At 39.3% G+C, this 26752-nt stretch overlaps 1 protein-coding gene across 1 annotated transcript in view; it reads right to left on the bottom strand.

Moving 5' to 3' along the window:
- The window catches only part of LOC306814107 (ras GTPase-activating protein 1-like), a 197792-nt gene that overhangs the window by 45379 nt on the left and 125661 nt on the right, over positions 1-26752 (bottom strand). The window contains exons 12-20 of the mRNA XM_079329830.1: positions 25415-25502; positions 25086-25163; positions 22938-23095; positions 22577-22653; positions 7797-7969; positions 7492-7651; positions 7180-7322; positions 6106-6221; positions 979-1065 (exon numbers count right to left, since the gene is read on the bottom strand). Of these exons, the coding sequence (XP_079185956.1) occupies positions 979-1065; positions 6106-6221; positions 7180-7322; positions 7492-7651; positions 7797-7969; positions 22577-22653; positions 22938-23095; positions 25086-25163; positions 25415-25502 (1080 nt within the window). The remainder of the gene's footprint in view (positions 1-978; positions 1066-6105; positions 6222-7179; positions 7323-7491; positions 7652-7796; positions 7970-22576; positions 22654-22937; positions 23096-25085; positions 25164-25414; positions 25503-26752) is intronic.

Genomic DNA, 26752 nt, shown 5'->3' with positions numbered 1-26752 from the left:
ACACACTACATAAGAGTCCCTGGATAAGGCACAATCCTCCCAGATGGCATGACAGGAACATAATCATTAGAGGATATAAAAGGTTAACTATCAGTTTGAGAGAACTTTTTCTCTTTCCCAAGATCTTAGATTAAATAAATTAACAAAATACAAGTAATTTCAAAGCTGAAGCTATTAAGTATAGCTATACTGACCTCTATACTAGACTGTTAGCAAGTTTCCAACAACGACTAAGAATCTAGCAGATCCTTAATTGAGATATCATGCCCCAGTACCACAATAATTTTAAATACTCTTGTAATCTATATAAATACTAAAAACTTTTATCACTAAAAGAAAAAATTGATAAGCACACTGAAGTATGACAGTGAGACAGGGAATTGAGGAGTAAGGTACAGTTCATCAAAATTAGCTAACCAAGGAAATGAGGAATGCCTGACATTTACTGTGCTTGCAAAATCAGGAGGAGAGGCAGACTGGTTTGCAAAAAACAGAGCCAGAACTTGCAAACAGGGTGAAGGGTGCAAGGCTACCAGTGATAAGTGATAAATCCAAAACCCTGAACCAGTGAGAACTAATCTCAAGGCCTGGAATGTGCCCAAGAGACTAAGACGCATGCTCCGGAGATAAAGTTGAAAAGTTCAAGTGCGATAAAGAGTTTGGAAGCTTTCGTCAGAGACCCCCGAACTGGGGAGGTGCAAGCGTAAAAGGACTTTTGGTTCATTTTAATACGAAGCGAGGGTAGATGGGACTAGGCGGGGCTGGCACATAAATATGTATTAGGCATATTGTGTAATCCTACGCTTTTAGGGAATAAATAGGGAAGTAGTTTGAAGTTTCGGGGTGCACCTCAGCACTGAATAAACACATACCTACTTTATAACTCTCACTTCTCACGAGTTATATGGTCTTTTCTGCGTATCAACAGTAATAAGACAATAAAATATTATTTTCAGCATAAAATGACGAGTAACTTACCTAACAACTCTCGTTCTCATTGTCGTATTAGCTGGCCACTTGTTTTGAACAGACTTCTGCAAGCATCCATAAATATATCTCAACGTCCTGTAAAAATAATAACTAATGAATAATTTAATTTAAAAATTTTAAAGAGTAAAAATAGCTGGTCAGAAAGCATCTAGTACACTCCCCTCCAATTCAGACATAAGCTATAAATTAATTTAAAATCTGCTATAACAGTCCATTTTAAAAATGGCAAAGAAACTCCTTGACTAATGCACTACTATATTTGTGAAGGTAAAATTTTGATAAATCATGTATGCATTATATGTTTTATAATACTTTGTTTTCCTATTTCCCTAGGTAACATTTCCTTTTGTAAAAAAAAGGTTTGGTGGCTTTTATCCTTGATTTTTTTCCCACTTTTTAATTGAACAAATAATAATTTTTGCATCCATAACTAGAGGTCAGGTGTTTTAAAAGTTACACAATAATCCTCACCTATAAAAAAAATGGGAGTCCTTTGGTGTATTTCAGAAAATATCAACTTTCCAACACTGCAGAACTCTATAGAAACTGTTTCAATCAATAGAATTTGATAACAAATGAACCTATGAACATCAATTCTCTCCCGAGTCAGAGAAAAGGAAAACGTGAAGACACATGAGGAGAACAGTATGGTGACACTAAGGTTGGTGCAAAAGAGAGAGGGGAGGAGGAGGTGCTCCAAGCATTGGAGCTGAGATTCTTCTGCAAGCCATGGTGAGGACTATAATACAACAAATTGTTTCCCTATAATTCATGAAGTGCATGGGGGGCATGCAGCATTCACCCACAGCCCATGAGAAAAAGGCACTCGTGCTGGAGTGTGTGGATGCTGAAAAGCTGTGATCTGGTGAGAGGCTTGAACAAAGAGAGAGAGAGAACCCTTGCTTTCAGAGATAAAGAAAGAGGACCCTTGCTTTTATACTGTTATAAGTACATATTATATTATTGGCTTTTTGCAAATATTAAAATTAATGCTATATGTATAATGGAAAACTTTACTGTATGAATATAGTTTCTTTTAGTTCTGCTATTCACAAAACTTAGAAATAGTAGTGTGATAAATATATATTTTTCTTAGACTATAACATGGCGATGTAAAAAGCTTTTGTTCATGTAACTAATTCAGAGAATGGTAAAAAAAAAAATATAATCAGGAAATTCTGCACATTCTTGGATTATTGGAAACCAGAAACCCAGGGAGGCAATTTATTGAAAAAAATGTTGATTTACAGGTTGAGGGGAGATGATTTTGAATAATGTGTGAAGATCTATGCATATGCAACATGTTGATGCATTTAATGAAATGTTTTCGGAGTTAGTGTGTGCTCTTGGCTGAATGTCAAGCACCCAGCTGTATAACCTTTTGCTTTATTGTTTGTCTCTTATTGTCTTTTATTAAACTTTTAAATTTTACCACAAAAGTGAACCTCATTTTTCACATTACTAGAACAGCTCATTCTTAAAAACTGTACCCCATAACTTAAATGGCCCACAAAAAGCATTTGGGGGAAGACTGCAAGCAATGTAAGGGACTTCAAGTTGCAAGCAGGTTCCAGGCAGCCTGTTAGCTGTGAAAATTAAAACAACCTTTACAAACTACACAGAAAACTGTTTCCCACAGGAAAGACCCCATAGCATAGCAAGAGACTCCTGTCCTTAAGCAAACTGAAAAAAAGATCTTAAGAAGTGGCAAGCTAACTAAAATTCCCATATTTTGTCTCCGTGTGCTGCTGGTGGGAAAGAAAAAAGGGCTGGGGTGAGGGGGTAAGGTGTTCTAAAGGTTTATTTTTGGTTCTCATTATCTTCTTCTAATTTTGTTAATAAATTATATTAATAATAAATTTTAAAATTTTGAGCATGTTTTGCCCTTAAATTGTTTTCTCTTAATCCTTATCTCACCTCATGAGTTTTCTTTTCCCCTCCTCTGCTTAACTATAGCAGAGGAAAATGAGTAAATGATTTTTGTGGGTGCACTGGCATTCGGCCAGCATCAACCCATCACATTAACCTTGCCATCACTGACACAAAAGAACTTTCTATGTTGTTCTGTGGTGAGTTGACCATGGCCAGCAGCTAAGCCCCCACCCAGTCATATGCTCACTTCCCCTCAGCAGGATAGGGAAGAAAATAATAAAATCACAGAATCATTTAGGTTGGAAAAGAGCTCTAAGATGAAGTCCAACCAGCAACCTAACACTGCCAAGTCCACCATTAAATCACATCCTTAAGTGACACATCTACATGCCTTTAAATACCTCTAGGGATGGTGACTCCACCACTTCCCTGGGCAACCTGTTCCAATGCTTTATAACCCTTTTGGTGAAAAAACTTTTTCCTAATATCTAATCTAAACCTCCACTGTCACAACTTGAGGCCATTTCCTCTCATCACTTGCTACTTGAGAAGAGACCAACACCCATCTTGCCACAACTTCCTTTCAGGTTCTCCTTTCAGAGAATAAGGTTTCCCCTGAGCCTCCTTTTTTCCAGGCTAAACTACCTGATCTCCCTCAGCCACTCCTCATAGGACTTATTCTCCAGACTCTTCCTCAGCTCTGTTGCTTTTCTCTGGACATGCTCCAGCACCTCAGTGTCTTTCTTGTAGTGAGGGGCAAAAAATTGACCCCAGGATTCAAGGTGTGGCCTCACCAGTACCAAGTACAGTGAAACAATCACTTCCCTGGTCCTGCTGGCCACACGATTTCTGCTACAAGCCAGGATGCCATTGGCATTCTTGGCCCCCTGGGCACATGCTGGCTCATGTCCAACTGGCTGTCAACCAGCACTCCCAGGTCCTTTTCCATTGAGCAGCTTTCCAGCCACTCCAAGACTGTAGCACTGCCTGGGGTTGTTGTGACCCAAGTGTAGGACCTGGCACTTTGCCTTATTGAACCTCATGCAATTTGCCTCAGCCCATCTATCCAGCCTGACCAGAACCCTCTGCAGAGCCTTCCTATACTCAAGCAGAACCATTCTATCCTCAGGCATATCAACAGTTCCACCCAACTCAGTTCCATCTTCAAATGTACAGAAGGACAAAAGCAAGAAAAACTCATGAGCTGACATACAGTTCAATAGGTAAAGGAAAAGCTGTGCATGCAAGGAAAAATAAATTAATTCACTACTTCCCATTAAAGCAAAGATCAAAGGGTTAAGAGCTTAGCTGAGGGATAGAAGCTATACATATAATGATTAGAGTAGAAGCAATGTAGAAAGTAGCTGAGCCAGTAGAGCTAAGACAATAAAGCACTTGCTTGGCTTTGTTGTGTCAAGATGGGCAGTTGGGATATTGTTAAAGTGATGGAACGATAACTGCACCTTGGCCCCGAAACCAGCCAGAACCAGGTTGGGAGCTTGAACTATGGCCAAAGGACACGAGAACCTAGCAACAAGACAAAGGTGAAAAGTTGAACATGAGGAAGACTCCCTGACTTCATCATTAGAAGACCACTGACCCATTTCAAACACCCACTGACCCATTTGAAGGAAGGAACTGAGCAAACATAAAAGGACTTTGATGAGCTAATTTCAATACGAAGTGAGGTTAGGCGGGGTTAGGCAATGCATATGTATAGGCGCATTTGGTAATTATATGAATATGTAAGGCTTTTGTGGATAAAAAAAGGCAAGAGCCCTGTGTACTTCACACATCCCTGTGGGAGATTTCTCCTGGATGTGTCCAGCATCTTAATAAACATACCACTTTCTAATTTTAACTGGTTAGAGAGTTTTTGTTTCTGCATCACGATTGGCAGTGAGGCGTTCAGCCATCTGCAGTAAAGCAGGGCTCCATCATACATAATGGTTGCTTGGGAAGACAAATGTGGTAACTCTAAAATGTCTCCTTCATCCTTCTTTCTCTGCAGTTTTATTGCAAAGCAGAATGTCATGTCATATGGAATATTCATTTCGTCAGCTGGGGTCAACCATCCCAGCTATTTCCCCTCCCAACTTCTTACCCATGTTCAGCCTACTTACTGGGGGGTAGGGCAGGCAGAAGGGGGAGATAAAATACAACCCTCAATACTGTGCAAGCACTGTTCAGCCAAAACATGGGTGTGTTATCAACACTGTAGTCACAAATCTAAAAGAGAGCACCATTCAGGCTGCTATGAAGAAAATAATCTCCATCTCTTTTTCTATACCATTTGCTTAATATCCTTGGGTCGTACACTATCCAGTACATCTTCATTAACCACCATCCCTCTTTCCCATCCTTTAGCATGCATACAAATATCATTCCCTTAGTTTATAGCCCTCCCTTCCCCCAAAGCGTCCATAAAATTTCTATTCAGTTCACTTCGTCTGTAACCTAGGCTCTGTTATGGTGGTCACTTGGAACAGGAGTAGTGCATTGTGTGGAGTCATTTGGCACCAAAGGCAGCTCAGATTGTGTCACTGCTGCACTTGCCCTTTTATAGTACTACTTCTAGCATGCAACTCAAATCATGGGTTAAAACAGTTTAATCACATATCCATTACAATCTCCACCCCTGGTCCTTTTGGATCAGACTATAGAGTTTTACATCACAATGAACTCCATGCCTTGCCCGCACTCCAGCATGGATTCTCCATGGGCTGTAGTCCCTTTAGAGGCATACCTGTTCTACTATATACTTATCCACAGACCAGCCACTTCGACTCCAGCTCATACTGGAATTCCTCCATGTCCAGTATGGCAGCACTAAACCATGGCATGATTTCATTCAGGCCATGATAGCCCACTGTTAGTCCCCACCCTCTACCAGACTTTTGCAGGCCATATGGAACTATTCAATAGTGATTGAGTATTACTGCTTACTCCTTGGCTCCCCAACTGATGAATCAGCTTTAGCCAGGGTCATCAGCCACTCTTGTTAACTCAATCACCTTCTATTCACTCCCCAGGTGCCACCCCCTTCTTCTCCCAGGGTCTTTTTCAGATGACAGATGGAAAGAAATTCCCTGAAAAACCTAACCCACAACACAGCCCTAAAGAATTTAGTCTTAGTACTGATTAGCATAAGATAAACCAATAAACCCACCATTTTTATGATGCAATGTAAACCACAAACAGGAATTTTCAAGTACAAATTTGAACAGAAGAGTGCAAACTTACGGAGGTAGTATCTCTGCAGCCATGAATATTTTCTCCACCAATTCCGAAAGTATACTGAGTAGATGTGCCAAATTAGTGTTTACATCTTCATTTTTTTCTAACTTCGAAGGATTTAACTAAAATCAAAAGGGAAAAAGACATAAGTTTTCTCTCTTGAATGGAACTACATATATAATTTGATAATATTACACACTGAATATTATTTCAAAATAAATTAAATATTCTACTGCTGTACAAATCTTGTACAGAACTTACAAATCTATTTCAAGGGCTAGTCAGAAAACTAATGTGAAAAAGCAAAGTTTTTAAGTTCTAGTTGTGAGATGCTACATAGTGATTTGTGTCATTATACTCAATATAAACAAGAATACTGAATCCAAAGTAAAGCATGAACATAAGGCACAGGAAAAATCTAATGATTTCATTATATTTGTTTAAATCACTTTGTTGTAAATTGTTGATTTTTTTGTTTTTATGTATTTTTATTATTTTGTCACTATAATCATGAATTGCATCTACTCTTATGTATAAGGAAAACACAGGCTTGTTTGGACATGAGCAGGCTTGTCCCTGCTGTTACCTGCTTGCTAGGAGTGTAACCTGAGAACATGTTCAAGCCTTGTCCAGACCTGGTGGGGGCTTGTAGCCACTTCTGCTTGAGCTAACATGTTTGGGCTTGCTCAGACTTGTACCCCAGCACAGTAGGTATGTCACAGCCCACCAAGAAACTGCCTATAAAAAGGGCAGTGACTGAAGGTGGGATGGACGTGTTGGTGGAGCACAGACTCCTCACATCCCCAGCACTGTGTTGCCTGTTCCTTATCAACAAACTAATCAATTGCCTTATTGATTGATGTACCCAATTGTGGTAATTTATAACATAGTGCACTATGCTTTTAACAGCACATTTAACACTATCCGCAAGCTCACATTTAGGAAAAAACCTTATAGTCAGTTCAGCTACAGTACTGAAATTATTTCTGAAGGGTAAATAAATGTTTCTAAAGCAAATAACCAGTAGATCATAATTTCAAAAAATCAAAATTAAAAAAAAAACATAGTTCAAGTTATCACCTCACAGGACTGCTTGCTCTCCATTATCTTTAATATACTGTCTTTTAGTGCATGATGAACAAAACGTGTTGCTGTAGCTTTCATATATTGCTCCATAAGTGTACTTGCTAAAGTGGTGGCACGAAACAACGTGGTAGCTTCATCTGAAAAAAATAAAGTGTAAAGTTGGGAAAAAGAGACAACAAAAAGCAGAGGGGAAAAATAAGCTGTGTTCACAGTTTGGTATATGATGCAAGAGGAGACAGAAATGAAGACATGGGAGTCATTCCCTCCCCAGAGTTTCAGCTAATATTAGTGTAATTAGTACAGTACCTTCCATGCTTATTTCCCTGTCATTTAGTGTTCGTAACAATAGTGACTCGAGCTTTTCATGAAGAAATATCTTCAATAAAATTCCAGCCAACAGTGTTCTATCCTGGCCACAAACATGTGATAAGGCATAGACTACATGCATCTCTTTCTGGAGTATGAGCTAAAAGAAAACAAAAACAATGTTAAGAAATTTGTGCTAAAATAGCAGTTGCCACAAATACAACTTAGCAACATCTGTGTTATTGAAATTTCTCTCAAACAACAGAGAAAGTGAATTTTGACAGAAAAAATTGAGGAAACAATACCTCTTTAAATTCACTGTACTCCTCTTCTGGCATGATCTTCTCCATAGAATATCGTGCTCGAACACGCAAAGATCCTGGCTCAATACCTTTCAGTGGTATATGGGAACTGAGTTGAAACCACTCATCTGTTGCATGTCCTTTCTGTAGTCGGCTTAATTGGCAACGCATAAACACTTTAAGAAAAAAAACGTTAAATAGGTTATCTCCAGAAAAACAGTGCTAGAATGGAATAAAAAAAGATTTTTTTTTTTAGCGCATCACCTTTGTTACCATTTTTAGCCTTTATTTTTTAGCTTTACTACTTTTTTCCCAAATGTTGTTAGATGTATTTCTTTAATACTTTGAAACTCCCAAGTTTAAGGCTGTAGCATTTTATGCAAAACATAAAAAGTCCTTCCCAGGCAAGTTACTGCCCAAATAATGACAAGTCAACCACATATGTCAAAAACATTAATTCACTTTTTTTTGGTGGTGTTGGTACCTTAAAATTGCTAAGTAATGACCTGCACCAGCTTATTCAACCATAACTGAAAGTCTGATCTGACAGCCAACTAGTAAGCTACAGTAGTCAGAGCACTGACCATTCCCCATTAAGCATGTGCACTCCTGAACAGGCTGTCTGGAACTTCTAAGCAAACACTCTTTTTCTGCATCTCTTGATGAACTCTACTTTTAATCAAGTCCCTCACATTTAAACAAAACAACTCCCCAAACCAAAAAACCCAATCATCCCCCCAAAAATCAAAACAACCAAAAACATTATCACACACTTTTTCACTTTTCTGCAATACCTTTAAACAGTTCTAGCAGACTTTCCACTGCTCCAATTCTGCAGTATGTTGGGTCATCATTTGCATAATCAGATAATGGAACAGAATGACATCATATTTCTAATATAGATTTAATATCTCATATTCTTTGGAGTTGATTAATTGATAAGGTAACACAAGTCAGGTAGTGGATAAACCAATTCATCATCATCTGCTACTTATCACAAGCATGGACTGGACTGTCTTTACACCAGATAATCAATTGACTTTCCCAAAATATTTCTTCTGAGGAAAGCTCTCACATCCTCAACTGAGCAACGTGCTTTCTTCTTTTTTTTCTTGTGCATACAAGACATGTATCTCATTGACAGGAACAGTGAGATACAGAATTCAGAATAACCTGATTGAAAGGAATGAGGGATTTGTCTTTACAAATTGGGTCTCCTTGTAGATAAAACTAGATACTGAGAGATAAAAGAAACAATGGGAACAATTCCACTGATTGATAAATTGAATAAGAGAGATTTGTCTTTCTAACCAAACTGTAGGTCTGCTGATAAATAAAATTGGATACTGGGAGATGAAAGAAAAAATGGGAAAAACCATAAATTCCATAGGAATTCTACTGATTGACACAAGGAAAAGCAAAAAAAAAAAAAAAAAAAAAAAAGGAGTGGTATACATTAGAAGGGGGTCTTAGGTATTAGGCATTTGGGGAAGTCTGTACCTCTCAAGTACCTCAGACAATGGGGAAAGAGAGGGAAATGCAGCTGGGAAATAAGGATAAAAAGGAGGCTGAGTCCTCTAAACATTTGAGAGACTCCATGGGAAATGCCCATGACTTCTCCCTTTATTCAAATAAAGTTACAGGACTCCTCTGTCTCCTTTTTGGACATAAACCTCTGGTGTTTGTGGATTCATTTTCCTGACACCGACAATTTAATTTTTCCCATGGTTATACAGTAGCACTTCCTAGTGATAATATAAATATTTTAATCTTATTTTGATCTTAAAAGATTGAAACAGAAACATCAACATATGGACTGCAGAATACTTGTTATAATTTATATTCAAAAACTTTAAGGAACACTTCCTGCTACTTAGAAAAGTATATTGAACTATTAGGCTATGATCAATAAGAGAGTACCATTAGTTGAGAATTTAAGGATGTTTAAACTTTGCAGTCTAGCACATTATGATAGAATAACAAATATGCAGAAAAACCCCTCAAAGTTGATACATTCTTTGCAAGCACAGTCAAAAACTGTATACAAGAACCTTGAACCAAGAATGTTTTACGTGATGAACATTAGCAAAAATAAAAGGTAAAACTGAGGTTTCTTAATGGTTTGTTTGCAAACTAGGCTTAGGGATTAATATTTAGTAACAAGTATATATTTTGACGATTAATAATTATAATCTGGAAATCAAACTTAAAGTGATTAGAACTTATGGATTTTTTAAAATGGAAATGAACTTAAATTTACAGTAAAGCCTTTGTGAAGCCTTTGTTGAACCCAACCAGAATCAAACAAACAAACCCCGTAAAACCACTTACTGTTCAGAATAAAAGCTTATCTAAATGTTGACAAAGAATACAATCCTCAATAATGGACATATTAAATGCTGGCTTTCCCACCCACAGCTTACTCATATGTTAGCACAATCCATTTATGAGGCAGTGAGGAGCTGTTAAGGACTTGAACCTCTTACACTAAGTTCTTCAAAAGAAGGGGATGCCAAAATCTTATTTTTGGTACCTAGTGTTGGTAGACAATATGTTGTTACTACATTAACAAATAACTGATAGGCTCCATAGTTTCTCCCCCTTGTTAAAAGTCCACCCATGTCAATGCAAGAGTGCTTACGTACACTAAATATGTTCAGCACATATTTAATGAAGAATATGAGAGGGAAGGAGCCAAGTATATAACCTGCTGTCTTGGGGTGACTTTATGATGCTTGTATCCCCAAATTGTCTGTTCTGTTGGTGTTGAATATTGAGGTCTGCAGCTTTAAGACTGGTTCCATGACTGAAGGGGGAGAGAAGAGGTGCAGAGTTTGTTATCACAGACAGCACTTGCTCCTCGGCATTCTTCACACAGACTGGGTTGTCTGCAGTGGACAGCGGGAGAGAGCTCTCCTTTGCTTTTTGGCTTGTTTTTCTGGCTAGCTGAGGGAAAGGAGTCCCCTGGACTGTATTTTTTTCCCTTTTACTTGGAATTGTTTGAACCTGCTCTGGACTGAAAACCCAGAAGAGCACCGGGAGCTCACACCTGTGGCCCAGCAGGCCTGGCCTGGGCTGCGGCATTTCCCAGTGCCAGAGGGACTGAGAACAGACTGAGTGAGCTGGGCTGCAACCCACGGAAGGGACTCTTCTGAATCTGTCATCTCTTCAGAGCAGCAAGAAATTTTGCTGTTTAGTATTGTTCATTTTTGTGCTGGGGAGTGCTTTGCCTGCTAAATACACAGGTTTTTTCCACTTCTCTCTAAGGAAATATTTTCCCTGAATCAGGTGGGGGAGGGACTGCTTGAATCTGTTTCCTAGAGAGATCCCCTTCAGAGATTTCCTCCCAAATTTTCCCTAAACCATGACACCTGCCATAGTAGGCTTATTTCCCAGTTCCACAGAAGTGATGATACATGTGTATCACAGTGACTTTTTTTGTCCCCTAGCTGCATATTCTCAAATTACTTCAAAGCCAAGCTATGTCACTACTGCAAATAAAAACTGAAAGGAGAGACAAAGGCAATATGAGCTTGCAGCCCAGAAAGCCAGCTGCATCCTGGGCTGCACCCAAAGCAATGTGGGCAGCAGGTCAAGGGAGGTGATTCACCCACTCTGCTCTCATGAGACTCCACACAGAGTACTGTGTTCAGCTCTGGGATTCCAAGCATAAGAAGGAAGTGAACCTGCTTGAGCAGGTCCAGAGGAGGGTCACTAAGATGATCAGGCGCTGGAGCAGCTCCTCTGTGAGGAAAGTTTGAGAGAGTTGGGGTTGCTTAACCTAGAGAAGGCTGTGGAAAGACCTTATAGCAGCCTTCCAATACTTTAAGGGAGCCTACAGGAATAATGAGGAGGGACTTTATCAGGAATTGTAGTGATAGGACAAGGGGTAATAGCTTTAAAATGAGAATGGGTTTGGATTAGATATTGGGAAAAAATTCTTTACTGTGAGGGTGGTGAGGCACTGGAACAGGTTGCCCAGAGAATCTGTGGCTGCTCCATTCCGGCAAGTGTTCAAGGCCAGGGAGCTTGGAGCAACATGATCTAGTGAAAGAAGCCCCTGACCATGGCAGCAAGTTGGAAGTAAATGATCTTTAAAGTCCCAAGCCAAGCCATTCTATGATTCTATGACACAGCCAGGACAGCTGACCCAACCTGACCATAATACATGGTGTTGTGCTCAGCAATACTAAGAAGAATACGAAGGTAAGAAAAAGGAGGAGAGGGGGCATCCATTATTAAGGCATTTGTCTTCCAAAGCAAGCACTATGCATACTGAGGCCCTACTTCCCAGCAAGTGTCTGGACATGACTTGCAATGGGAAGTAGAGAATAAATTTTTTCCATTGCTTCCATGTCCAGCCTTTGCTTTTCTTTGTTAAACTGCCTTTATTTTGACCCATGAGTTTTTCACCTTATTTTTTCTCTTCCTGTACCCCTGAGGAGAGGGAGTGAGAGAGCCGCTTGGTGGGCACCTGGCACCTAGACAAGGTCAACTCACAACAAATATTGAAAAAATATAGCCCTCACATTACTCCTACTTCATAGCAATCCACTTTTAAAAACTGTGGCTACAAAGAAGAAATGTTCAGAAAGATGAACAACAGCTTTTTTTGATTTTGGAAGTTTATGCAACATTGCACACAGACAAGTTGGATATGGTCTCTTTTAGCTCAGTTTTTCTCCCCATATACTTCAAATATTTGATAGACATGGTGATGTAGGCAGAAATGTGTGTTAATTCAAGTTGATATGGTCTAATTCTTATCTCAAAATGAAAGTACTGTTAGGTTATGCCCTACGAGTCTACCGAAACATGATCAAAACATTGCCAAACCTCTTGACTTAGGTAAAAAAAAAAAACTATAACCTTCTACCAGTTGGATAGATCTAAAAGTAGCACAATCTCCTTAATCTGGACCAAGAAAAGGAAACTACAAAAACACTTCAAAAGAAGTTGTGATAATTGATAAGATTCGTGTTAATCATAGAAGTACTGGGGTTTGTATAAAACAGAATACTTAGGTCTAAAGTGAAGCATGAACACGAGATAAAGGAAAATATATGATTATATCATTCTGGTTTAAATCCCCCTGTTATGAATATTATGTTTTCTAAATAAGTTGTATCTACTATCAGCTTGCAAAAACAGACCTTCCGATAGTCCGATGGATTTTGCAAGCTCAGACTTCCTGCCTGTTTGATCAATGCTGTCTATCTATAAAGACCAGACTTCCCAATTTTCACTGGTTTTATCTACCAAGGCCAGATGGTTATCTATAAGACTTGACTATCGCCCAGAGACTTTACGGATGTTTATTTCAACCACTACCACTTACCTGGCAAAATTATGGCAGCAAAAAAAGCAAAAATTATTAATGACAATGAGACACCATACTATAAAAAAAGACTGTAAACCAAGGTTCGATGGAGCATGGAGTGGGCGGTGACCCCTCACCTTTCCCCAGCACTGCTTGGTCCATCTATATAAAATAAAGCAATCTAAATTTTGCAGAATAGCTAGACTTTTTGTTTTTCATTTATAACAGTTTGGTGCCAAAGCCCAGGATGTCCTTGGAGGCCTGAGAGGCACTGCGATTTTGGGGAGGCGCCCCCACTATTGTGGCCCCAGTTCGTTATTGGTTCTCAGGACCCAACGACGTACCTCACGATATAGACTGAGCAAGAAAAGAGCTCCCCAGAAGACCGGGGCAAAATCACCTGTCATTCTTGTGCATGAACACCCAAAAAGGAGCATCGAAGCTCTAAGTAATTGTCTGGCTTAGTGGAGGTGACTGTGTGCTTGCCTGAATGAGACGTGGATTTTACCACAAAGCGAGAGCGGAGTCCTTCTAACCCCGGTTCCAGTATCCCGCAAGGGACCCGGCCGGTGAAGAGACAAGGCGAGTGAGGGGAGGCTGCTTTTTCCCATCCTAGTCCAGGAAGAGGCTAGGTTCTTATCCCAGTCCCAGCCCAGGAAGAGGTGGGACCCGGGAGGGGGAAGTGGAGAGCAACACACAAGTCACAGGGGGAAGAGCTGTGTTGGTTTCACGTGCTCAGGGGGAGGGGTGGATTTCCCCTCAGGGAAAGCACTGTGAGGCTGGGAAGTGGGAGGGACTCTCCTGTCTCTGGGAGCTTCCCCTGTGAGCTGCTGGCACCAATCAGAGAGCTGATTTGGTGATGGACAGCTCGGGAAACCAATGAAAAGTTATTTTGCTTTCACAAATCACAGTGGATAAAGTTCTGGTGGGTCTTTTGGCTTCCGGCCTCCGGAGGAGTGGGGTTCCCCAGCCAGGGCCCCGGCCCGGCATCGGCTCTGTGGGGGGCCCAGTTCGGCACCCCTGCCCGGCACTGGTTCTGTATGTGGTTGGTAAAAAATGTGGAATGAAGGGAGGAGGGAATAATCTAGGAATCTTATTCTGAATAATTTTTTCTTGTGTTATTAATAAATTTCTTCTCGTACTTTCTTTTTAAGTTTTGAGCCTGCGTTGTCTTTACTCCCAAATCCTATCTCTAAAGAAAATTAAATATTTAAAATTGGCAAACCCTTTAGTCACACCGTGACAAGAGCAAAGCTGCTTTCCCCATCCCAGGCCAAGGTAGAGGCAAAATTCCTTCCCATCCTGACCCAAGCAGAGGCAGGATCCAGGCAGGACACAAGGGGAGCACAAACACCTCAAAACAGTCCCTTGAGGTAAAAATAGGTTTAAAGTCCAAATGACCCACAAAAAGGTCCAAGTTCCTGTGGTCCACAAAGAAATAAAATCAAGTGGGTGTGAATGAATGAATGAATGTATAATGTATCATTAATTTAAAGTTTAACTTTATTTTCTGAAAAGGTAAATTGCATTGTATTGTAAGAAAAGTTTTCTGTGCTGGGGGGGGGGGGGGGGAAGTGATGTTTAAGTTACCAAAGAAACTAGTGAAAAGGAGGCAAAGGCCAGGGATAAATGAACTGGCAGATATTCTCCAGGAGGCTTAAATTTGCCAGCCCTTAAATGATTTTGTCAATTCAGAAAAACCAAGTAATCCAGAGAATGGGGAGTATGCCACATGTCGGGCAGGAAACACAGAACCCCTAGGGATAAAAGGTTCTAAAATACCAGAAACCCCAGAGACAGAACAAGAAAAGAAAAAGAAAAGAAAGGGCTGAGACCCTCTAAAAATATTGCCTACCCCATTAGCATCGGGTTTCCCCAATCCCGGTGTTTCCTCCAGTTCCGGCACTGAACTCTGGCGGCTCCCCCAGCCTTAATCGCGGCTGCCGTGGCTTTTTCGCCAGTTGCTCCAGCCTAGCCCCGGCTGCCCTGGCCTCCATGCTCGTGCTAACACAACTCACACCGTTTCCGTGCCCTGTCCCCAGTCCCTATCTGGCGCTGCAGCCCTGGGCGCCATGAGCCACATAAGCATGGTCCATGCACTGATCTAAGTTCTAACAAAAGGCTCTGGCGGTTCCGGCACCGGGCTCCACCTCTGACCCCTCTGCTTTGGAAGACCAAATCTCAATCCCTCTCTAAACACTCATGTTTTAGAGACGAGGAGAGGGAGTGAAGCCTTAACATAGTCGGGATGCCTTGAGCAAGCTAACTGGTTCCTAAAATAAGTAATAACATATTAGGTTTTATTAATAGTAGTACACCATTTAACTCACTAAGTGAAAAGTGTGGAGTGTGTACAAGCTAGGAGAAAGAATAATACTGTAGTGCCTATTGCTATTGTACACAAGGTAGTGAAAAGTATAAATGCTGAATGTAAAGTTATATGTGCAGATAGTTGAAGAGCTGGGATCAAGCTTCTAGAAAAGAAATTACTCTTTACAGTTTGTCAAATCTAATAAATGCAGCATAATTTAAAGTAATGATCAAATGTGTATGTACAGTTGTGCTTCTAAAATGCTGTAATCCTGACTGGCCAGCCAGCACCTAGAACCTGGCTGCCTTAGAATGTAAACTGAGTTAAATAGTCGTGTAAGACAGCAGCAGTGGAGTGTGCTGCACTTAGTGAATCATAAAAATCACAGAATAACAGAATGTGCCGAGTTGGAAAGGACACATCAGGATTGAGTCCAACTTGTGTCTCTGTACAGGACACCCCAAAATTCCCACCACATGCTGAAGGAGTTGTGCAAACTTCTTAAACTCTGTCAAGCTTGGTGCTGTGACCACTTCCTTAGGGAGCCTGTTCACTGTCCAACTACCCACTGTATAGAAAATGTTTTCCTGATATCCAACATAACCTCTCCTAAGATTCTAACCTCTCTCACCTTCATGCCATTGACTTAAAACATTCCTGGCTTTTGTATAATGTCTGCAATGATTTGCTACGTCTTCTGTGAGTACAATACCACAGATAAAAGTAAATAAATGTTCTGTGCCATGTGTTCTAAAGACACTCTCCCTGAGCCGGAAAGTAAGACCAAATGACCCACTGTGGTTCCTTCCAACCTGACGCAATCTGTAATTCTCTGATTCCTTGAAATGTTTTAATGTTTACAGCAGAGTGTGTGTAGAGCTCAGTAACATCTAGTGCTCTGTAATCACATCAAACTGATGTGGCTTATCCTGAAAATCAAATTAATGCAACAAATCAGACAATGCTGAGGCAAAAGTTAGCAGCAGTTGCCCCAAGTAAGGCTGCATAGAATAAACCTCTATTAGAAGAATTTAAGAAAAAGCAGTTGAAATTAAGAAAGGTCTCTGAAGTGTCTTGCTCCTGGCAGTGTGCAAGAAAATAAGAAATAGGAGATGTTGTATTAGCATGACACACCTTCTACATATAAACTGTGATGGCTAGTTTAAAAGAAAGTCACTTCAGCAGCTTTTGTACTGTAGCTAAAATTCTAAACAATTAGTGTTGTTAAATTCTCATTTTTAGTGTTGTTTTATGTGTATTTATTTACTATTTCAAATATCTTTAGCCTCAGTGTTTGGGCAGCCTGCCTGTTTTGTGTACAAACAAGAACACTAGCAGCTGACTTTGAGCTTTTGCATCCTTGAGGAAGAATACCTCCACTTCAAACAAGAAGATCAGGGCTGTTTTGGTCAGAAAGTCCTCATATTCTGGCCTTAACCTGTGACTTATATAAAAACTTTGCTTTGTAAATGGGAATTTCTAGTGCCTGTTGAATGGGAAATACCTAAGAAACAGTAAAAATCTACAATTGAGATGTGTCAAAGACAATTTACCTGAAAATTAGCAAAAAAGGAGTGTCCATATTGTACTTATTTGTGGTGGTGTCATTCCTATGGTGGATATCTCCCATTCTCATTATGTGTCCAATGTAAAAGAAATAAACATAAGGAAACTGTTAAGGTACTTAATACCCTATCAGCACAAAGAAAAATCGAAATTGATGATCATAACTGGTGGGAGTTATTTGATAATGGAACAAGAGGAAAGAAGAAAGCCAAAGCGGAGGTGCTGGCAAGAGTGCCAGAAAGGGTTGCGTATACCGTGCTGTTACTGCTGTACCTTGTACTAGAATGTTAAAGTTAAAAGCTGGGACAAAATTAAGAAATGCTACCAAAAGAGAAAGACAAAGTGGGAGACCCCAGGACATACTCCCTGCTGCCAAGAAGATTAAACAAACCTCGGCTACTGGTAGCAACCCCATAGGTCTTGAGGGAGACAGAGGGATGAAAATAGTCATGGGAGTCATCCTATTGCTAATTACGATAAAAGAAAATAGTGCTGATGCTTGATCCAAGTGTTTCCAGACAATTAGGTACAGCAGAACACAGTATCCACCCCTGCCTTCCACATGCATATCAATTCGACCTGCTATAATAAGCACAACTTAGAAATCTGCACTATCATGGGAAAAAGTTACTGGGTAGCCACCAATCTGAGAAAAGGGGGGTGGGCTCCATCAACATACCAAAGTTGCCCAGTAAGACAAGCATACCTCTGCTTCACAAAAGAAGGTATGTGGGGATATTTAGATTAGGGAGGAGTGCAAGATCACTACAAGGAGGAATTGATTAAGAATATAACTAAAGTGTTTAAGGAAACAAGGACAAACTGTGAGGGAAGTTTTAACTTGCATGAGAAATTGAAACAACAACTCAGCGAACAGGACTTACCCACCTCGGGAATTTATTAGTGGAATTAATGAAAGAAATTACTACTGAACTGAACTTAACTCACTGTTGGATCTGTGGAGGAATGCAAATGACTAAACAATGGCCATGGAGGGGGGAGGAATTAGGCCCAGAGCAGTTGTTACAGTGGAATCAAACAGAAATATCGAGGGGAGTCAATAGACCTGAAGGGCAGGTTCTAAGTCACGAGGTAATAGAAGTATGTATAACACATCAGGGAACTAAATTTATCCAATATGTGGAGCACACTCTCTGTAAGACTAACCTGATTACAAATACAAGCAATCAGTCTTGGTGGCCCAAAGCTGCAAAAGGATATTGGGGAAAGTTAAGTAAGGGTAATTGTATAAAGAACAATTTTACAGGACTATGTTGGTATAATAAGAATAGAGCCAACCCATAGGAAGAAGTAAAAAGTGTAAGAATCTATTGGCAACAACCTGAATCAGTTAAACTAAGCTGGAAAGCTCCAGACGGAATATTTTGGATCTGCGGGAAAAGAGCTACCAAAAAGATGGAGAGGGACGTGTACTCTAGGAATTATCCAGCCTGTGTTTTTTACATTACCAAAACAAAAAGGTAATAGAGTGTTAGGAGTTCCCTTGTATGAAACTTTGTATCAAAACATAACAAAAGGAGACCCGCCATAGGGGGAACACAAATCTGGAAGGATGATGAGTGGCCCCTAGAATGAATTATCGAGAACTATGGACCACCTACCTGGGCTCAAGATGGGAGCTGGGGCTATCCACTCCAATTTATATGCTAAACAGAATTATCAGGATACAAGCCGTAGTAGAAATTACTTCCAACTGAACAGTCCGAGCAATGGAATTGAGAGCTAAACAACTTACTAAAACTAGAGCAGCAGTACATCAAAATCGATTAGCCCTGGATTATCTACTAGCTTAAGAAGAAGTGTGTGGGAAGTTCAACAATTCTGATTGCTGCTTAGAAATTAATGATAATGGTGAAGTAATTATTAAAATTGCAGAAGAAATAAAATTGATAACCCATGTAACTGCACAAACCTGGAACTCTATGCTTAATGATAATTGGTGGAATAACCTGTTGGGGGGAGCTTGGTGGAGGAAATTAGGTTTCATGTTTGTTGGGGGTTGAGTGTTTTTCTATTACTGTGTCAATTTAAAGAATTTTTCCATTATCATGCCAATGGAGCTGGCCGGGTTACACCCAGGATCTCTGATGACTCCAAACAAAAGGGGTAGGTGACAGCGGCTCCCGGAGGGGCCTCTCATGCTTCCAGAGGGGACTCGTGTTTCCGGCGAGGTGGGAGCAGGACGCCCAGTCTGCAGCCCCTGCTGTGGAACACAGGAGAGCCAGACCCTCTGTGATCACCTGCCCTGCATCTGCCCCGTTCCAGCCTCCTGCCTCTGCGGACACAGCTGATCACCCAGACACAAACGGTGAGCGAGGAGCAGCCCGCTCCAGCCCGTTCCCACCCGAGACCAGCGTGGCCGCTGCCGGCCCCCTCCCACCTCCGCTCCCGCCTGCCCTCTGCAGCTCCAGGTTTTGTTTCAGCTGCATCACCAGTACCAAGCACAGAGACAGCGTGCTTGCATCTAAAGAAGGGACTGAAACCGAGTTATCTATTCTGTTCTGTTAGTAATTTTAACAACTGCTGTTGTTTTCCGCTTGTACGGTTAGATATATTAGTAAAAGAGCTGTTATTCCCACCCCCTTATCTCTGCCTCAGATTCCTTGATTCAAACAATTATAATACTTGGGGGGAGTGGAATTCAACTCTCTATTTCAAAGGGAAACTTCTGCCTTTACTGGCAGACACCTGTCCTTTCAAACCAGGACAATGTTAACATGTGCATTATTAGAACTATTGTTCATCCCTTGTCTTGTTCCATGCTTCATTCGACTAATCCAATCAGTGGTTCAAGGAATGCAAGTTGCTACAATACCAATAGATCCTGAGTCGACAACAAAATTAACGGCAGTGAATGAATTAAATCTAGCACAAGTACTGACAAAATTTGAAGCCTGAACACAAATCAGTGGGATAAAAAAAAAGAAGTAGGGAAATTGTGATAATTGATAAAAGATTCGAGTTAATCATAGAAGTACTGGGGTTTGTATAAACCAGAATGCTTAGGTCTAAAGTGAAGCATGAACACTAGATAAAGGAAAATATATGAGTAAATCATTCTGGTTTAAATCCCCCTGTTATGAATATTATGTTTTCTAAATAAGTTGCATCTACTATCAGCTTGCAAAAACAGACCTTCCGATAGTCCGATGGATTTTGCAAGCTCAGACTTCCTGCCTGTTTGATCAATGCTGTCTATCTATAAAGACCAGACTTCCCAATTTTCACTGGTTTTATCTACCAAGGCCAGATGGTTATCTATAAGACTTGACTATCGCCCAGAGACTTTACGGATGTTTATTTCAACCACTACCACTTACCTGGCAAAATTATGACAGCAAAAAAGCAAAAATTATTAATGACAATGAGACACCATACTATAAAAAGAGACTGCAAGCCAAGGTTCAATGGAGTGTGGAGTGGATGGTGACCTTTCCCCAGCGCTGCATTGCTCTGTCTATAAAGCAATCTAAATTTTGCTGAATATTGAGACTTTTTGTTTCTCATTTATAACAAAGTTACTGAAGTATCCCATTCATGAATTACCCTTTGAAAGGGACTTTTACTAACCAAAGCTTTGGCCAAGATAAAGAATTTTCTAGCTCAAATGCATAGAACCATCCAATAACACGGTCAAACTGCAATCAGAGTGTCCTTTTGTCCGTCAAATGAAATACATATTTTTTTCCTTCTGCTATGCAGAAAATTTTGTAGTTAAAGGGCAACAGTTTTGAAACTGAATAAGGTTTGGAAAGAACATTCAGTCTTCAAAGTAATTTTTCTACTTTCATCAAAATTTCCCTACAAATCTCTTCTCTGAGAGGAAAAAAAGAGAAATTAATTGACACAGAGGCAAACATAGCAGTCCAGTAACACAATACCATGCAAATCAAAACCAACAGCAACAGATTATCAGTACTGTGCTAAACTTTGGGACAGGTCTGAACACAACAGAAAAGTACTTGGAACAACTGTTGGGCAAGAGTGTGTCTGCTCTGCAGGCAAGAGAGAGGAGGCAAAGGGATGAAGCTACAAGACAATTATGGTGGGAAACAAAATACCTTAAAAGCAAAAAAATCACATTGTGTGGCTCAGAATTCAAGAAGGGTTTTTTGGGGGAAAATTAAATTTGGTGGGTTGGGTTTGGGGCTTGTTGTTTAGTTTTGTTTTTTGAAAGCTGATAATTCTTACCATCTTGTTAGTAGTTTTATGGAATAAAAAAACAGAAACAAAAGAGCTGAAGAAGCTATGTAAATAACAGGAGGAAAGTACAATCTTGGGAACACAGATGAGATAGAATGGGGGAAAGAACAAGATGCTACAAGGACTGAAGCAAATTTCCTTCTACAGACTTTCAAATTGGAGTTTTTTAACATTTATTTTCAAGTGAAGAAAGTACTACTGCTTCTCCCTCTTTCGCACTTGTGTTGGGTTGATGTGGCCAGAAGTGTATTCTATCACCATCCCTTGAAGCCGGATGGGGCAGTGATTTCCTTATCTCCATGGCACATAATATCTGCTAATGGGCAATCTTTAAGACAAGGTGAGGCAATGATCTTTATTTTTTCCACAACCCATCCTCCCTCCAAGAAGATATCATCTGCTGCTGGCCCATTAAGTCCCATTGTATGACTGACAAAATTATATCATCCCATTGGGAGATGCTCCAGCCTGGGGGAGGAGCCAAGTCTTTCCTACCTAGATAAAAAACTGAAATTTTGAACAGCAAGTTATCTGTCTTTCCACTGGATTCCAGAGGAACACCGGACCTTTCCACATCATCTCTGGACCTTCAGAGGAAAACTGCACCCTTCTACAGGAGCACTGCTTCAGCTGAACCACATCTGCCACTGCAGGAGGACTGTAGCCACCATTTAATTGGCCTGCTACCAACACCCTGATTGACAGGGTGTCAGGTTGTGTTCTGACTCTGTCAGGGTTGGGATTGTTCTTTGTAATACTATATTTCTATTTTAATTTTCCTAGTAAAGAATTGTTATTCCTAATTCTCCTATCTTTCCCTGAGAGCCCTTTAATTCCAAATTTATAATAATAATTTGGAGGAAGGGGGTTTGCATTTTCCATTTCAAAGAGAAGCTTCTGCCTTTATTTTCAGACACCTGTCCTTCAAACCAGGACACTCACTGGAAGCAACAAAAAACCCTGAGAATGACAAAAGTAATTCCACACAGTTTAGCTTAAAAAAATTAAAGAAATTAACTTTATGAAACATAAAATTTTTTGAAGGAGATTAATTCTGATTGCTTCTCTTTTTTTTTGTAAACCTGGTCACGCTATAACACAATAGGTATACCTGAATAGAGCTAGAAAAGCCATCAGTTTTATATTACTGTCTTACTGTGCGCTTTACTACTAAAAAACATGTAGGTTCTTACTGTAAAAACATTAATGTAAAATCAGTAACAGACATCTAAAACATACCAATACAGCTGTATGATAGTCACAGAATATACTTAATTCTTTTTGCGACAATGTTTGACAAGAGCAACACAAATTCTATCCATTGTTAAAGTATATATGCATCCTTTACATAAAAATACTTACATATATCTGGATCTTTACTTTTCTTTGTTTTGTTACTAAGGCTTATTTCAAATCTATTAATATCAGATGAAAGATCACTGGGGAAAAAGACAAAAAGCCCTGATTAATACTATATTTGGCCAACATTTAAATTTATTCTAAAGTTATTTCAATTCTGAGATATTATGATCAGTTAAAGACAATCATATTAACAAAGATACTTAGATTCATACATAAAATTCTATTCATGCATTTGTGGATCCTATATAACCATGCATACATTATTTTTAAAAGGCAGATACAAAACAGTACAGTGCAAAGAATCTTAAATGCAATGTAACTTTCAAGTAAAATTCAGAAATTCAATAAGATTAAGACTTACTCAAAGACAAATTCTTCGGACCACACAGGGTTCTGACCTTCCCTGATATGTGTTTTTGCTACCTGGACACTGTTCAGGTAGATGTTACAATATGGATTAGTAAAATGTTTTACTGGGAGCGTATGAGCTTCTTCTACATGCAAGATAAGACTGCTGACCTAAAGAAAATACACAAAGTTTATTTTTTTTTTTTAGAAAGAATGGAATTGTTCCCCCCCCCCCCCCCCCCCCCCCCCCCCCGCCATGTGGAGGCTTAATCTTAAGGAATAAATATAAAATACAAGATATAATTTCCTAAGAGAAAGAGCAGGGAAGAGGAATAATGAAAGAAGATTTTAAGTGGCACCAGGGACAAAGTAAGAGCAACAACTGGAAAATAAACCTCCAACACCATAGCTTTACCTCATTTTTTATTTTAAAACCATCACTATAAGATTTGCAATTGCTAACTTTTCTATGCATAGAAAATTCTGCTGAAGCTAAAGACTTGTATCTTAAGTAAGAACCACGGACAAATGCAAACACAATGCTGCATTTTCATGCTTTCCTAACAGATTAGGCTCAGTTGAAGTCAGCAGTGATCCCTGGCAGCCAAGAGGGCAAACCACATCTTGGGGTGCATGAAGCACAGCATAACCAGCCAGTCAAAAAGGATGATTATCTTGCTGTATTTAGCATTGGAGCGACCTCACCTTAAGTACTGTGTGCATTTCTAGGCCTCACCATTTAAGAAGGATGTGAAGGTCCTAAGGTCCTTAAATGCGTCTAGAGAAGGGCAACAAAGCTGGTGAAGCAGTGGGACTGAATATCCTATGAGGATCAGCTGAGGACACGGGGTTTGTCAAGTTTGGAGAAAAGGAGGCTGAGGGGTGACCTCATGGTTCTCTACATACAGCTTCGTGAGGAGGGAAAGTGGAGAGGGAGGTGCTGAGCACTTCTCCCTGGGATCCACTGATAGGATGTGTAGAAATGGTTCAAAGCTGCACCAGGGGAGGTTTAGATGACATTAGGTAGCATTTCTTTACCCAGAGTGTGATCAAACAGTAGAACAGACTTTTCCCAGAGATGTGGTTGATGCCCCAAACCCATCAGTGTTTAAGAGGTACTTGGACGATACCCTTCCTTAATACTATGCTTTAACTTTTGGTCAGCTCTGAATTGATCAGGGTGTTGGACTAGATGACTGTTGTAGGTCCCTTTCAACTGAAATATTCTATTCTATTCTATTCTATTCTATTTTATTCTATTCTATTCTATTCCCCAGTAGATTTCATAACATTCTTTTGTTTAACACACTAAACTGTTTTCTCCCCGTTATAAGGAAGATAATAGTCTGTACCATAGATTCTCAAAATCAGAGCACTTGGAAACTTAATTTCCAAAACATGAGAAATGAACACTGAACTCATTTACATTAAATACATTTTAAACAGTCTACTATTTTACAAACTTCTGAATTGAATGCAATTCATAGCATAATCAAATATCTACAGATATCAACTGAAGTCAATTTAGTCAAATACAGGAAATATCATACTTGATCAGGTCAAAATTTCATTTAAATGCAAATATTCAGTACCAGAAATTTCAAAGGACAGTTTGAGAAACCCTGAAACTCATATAACTTCTGTAAGGAAGTCATGGAAGTATGATTTTTGATCCTTATATACTTCATCTACCTTGATCATTCATGCTTTTTATAGCTTTCACCTTTCTAAATAGTCCAATATTTCCCACACTTATTTACCTGGAAATTCATTTACTCGTTCCAGCCTATAGTTTTCTCATTTTGTTTATACATTTGATATAAGATGATCAAAACTAACAGTATCCTAAATGAGAATACCATAAATATTAAATAGTATCTATCTTCTATACTATTCCTTCATGCAGCCTAACATTTGCTTTGTGTTTGCAAGCACAGAATCACTCAGATCACTCTGTAGGTGCTTCATTTTTTTGGCTCCAAATTTCTTCTGCCATTCATATATCAATTGACCTAATTTAGTTTACTTCTTCAGAAGTATTCAATCATCTTTAATCTTTACCACAGAATAATTCTCCATTTCCTAAAAAAAACTAATTTTGCAACAAGGAGGCAACCTCTCCCCCACTTCCCCCACTCCCTCCATATCTATATAGCTTCACCTGACGTAGACGTTTATTTGATGTCCCTGGACTGTTTTTCCTTAAACTGCAAAACATCTGCAGAGCCTTCATCCAGTCCTAAAAGATAAAGGCACAAAACAATGTAACAAAAAGTCAGATACAGTTCTTGCAATAGAACTGACATATCAAAAAGTATCTGAAGTTGTTTCTTTAGCTTAAAAACAACCAACTTGTATACAACTCAGAGTATAAAACTTTGAATAGTAAAGCAAAGTACACTTGTTCTCCATTAGAGAAGGATAATATCAATAAACACTACAAAAGAAAAAATTGCTTTTAAAATTATATTTAACAACAAAAGCTCTCACCTGCACTTGTTCTTGAGTTTCTCCTGCAAAGTAAAAGATGTAATGCTCTTCACTGAAGTGCTGAACTACTATCTGAAAACAGTTTGGCCTTAAATCAAACAAAACAAAACTGTCAGAAAAAAAACTCAACAAGAAATGTTTCTGTACTGTAGTTCAACTAGTTTGTTTCAGAATATTTAAGAAACTTGGAACAATTTGTATTGAATATACATGTACACTGACTGACACGTGAGGCAAAATGCATCTGATAGCATTTACAAGTCTTTTATGAGGACTATTCACCACAAACATTTTAAATGATGCACAGGCTCAGCATTACATCCCAAGCACTTAATCATACCTTATGGATTTGGTTTTTTTAGGAATTCAGGAAACTATATTAACATAATTCTTTATCTGAATGTGTTCCACAGCTCTCACAACCAATAAAATGTGCACTGGATCATGATCAAATATGTGTCATAGAAACTTTTAAAGCTTTAAATGTGAGTATAACATCTTCTCCATTTTATGTATGTACACTCATTTGTCAAGAAAGATCAAAAATATTTTGTACTGTTACATTAAAAGTTGCACACTACAAGTACACTGAGTCTTCCACATTACCTTCAAGGTAATTTGGCTCTCCCAAACACAGTTACATGAAGAATCTTACTTCACTTGCATATATTTCAGTCTTCCCTTCTCCCCATCCATTGTTTAGGTAAATACTGGGATGGTATTTTCTAGCCTTGCACACAGAAGGATTGAGAAGGGGGGAAAAAAGTAGCTGGGTCAGGGGCTACTTAAGACATGCAAAGCTACAGTGCTCACTGTACTTCTGAGAAAAGGGGAAAGATATTTTAAGTAGGTGGCAAAAATAAGAGGAATTTTGTCTCAACTACAGTTCTTCATCAACAGCTTTCCCAAGCAGGTGCAACCATACATCTTCTACCCACACTTTCAGTGTTACTTATTATCCGAATATATTTTAACCCACAGTACAGCATTTCTTATAAGCTACTCAACAGGCACCATTAACCAAAATACTCCTTGTTTACAGTCTCCACCAAAGTTTCGTGTATAATTGCCAACTTTCATGAGGAATATTTCAGTATTTTTTTAAATGGTACCTTCATATCTACGGCTCCTCATTGCAATAGTTGTGCAGATCTTTCAAAATGATTGCGAAATGTATAAAAATCAGATGCTACGAGAACACCAGATCTTTGCAGCTTAAGAAATGCCACTAATTTTAAACATTTATCTTGACATTATTTATGTGAAAAGACTTTAAATTGATTAAATACTCTTAATAAATAGTAAGATGCATGGAATAACCAGAGCTGCTGTTTAATG

This window comes from Erithacus rubecula (assembly GCF_903797595.1).
Source record: "Erithacus rubecula genome assembly, contig: SUPER_W_unloc_6, whole genome shotgun sequence".
NCBI lineage: Eukaryota > Metazoa > Chordata > Aves > Passeriformes > Muscicapidae > Erithacus > Erithacus rubecula.
The sequence above is the reverse complement of the archived record's forward strand: the minus strand, read 5'-3'. Positions and strand labels throughout refer to the sequence as shown.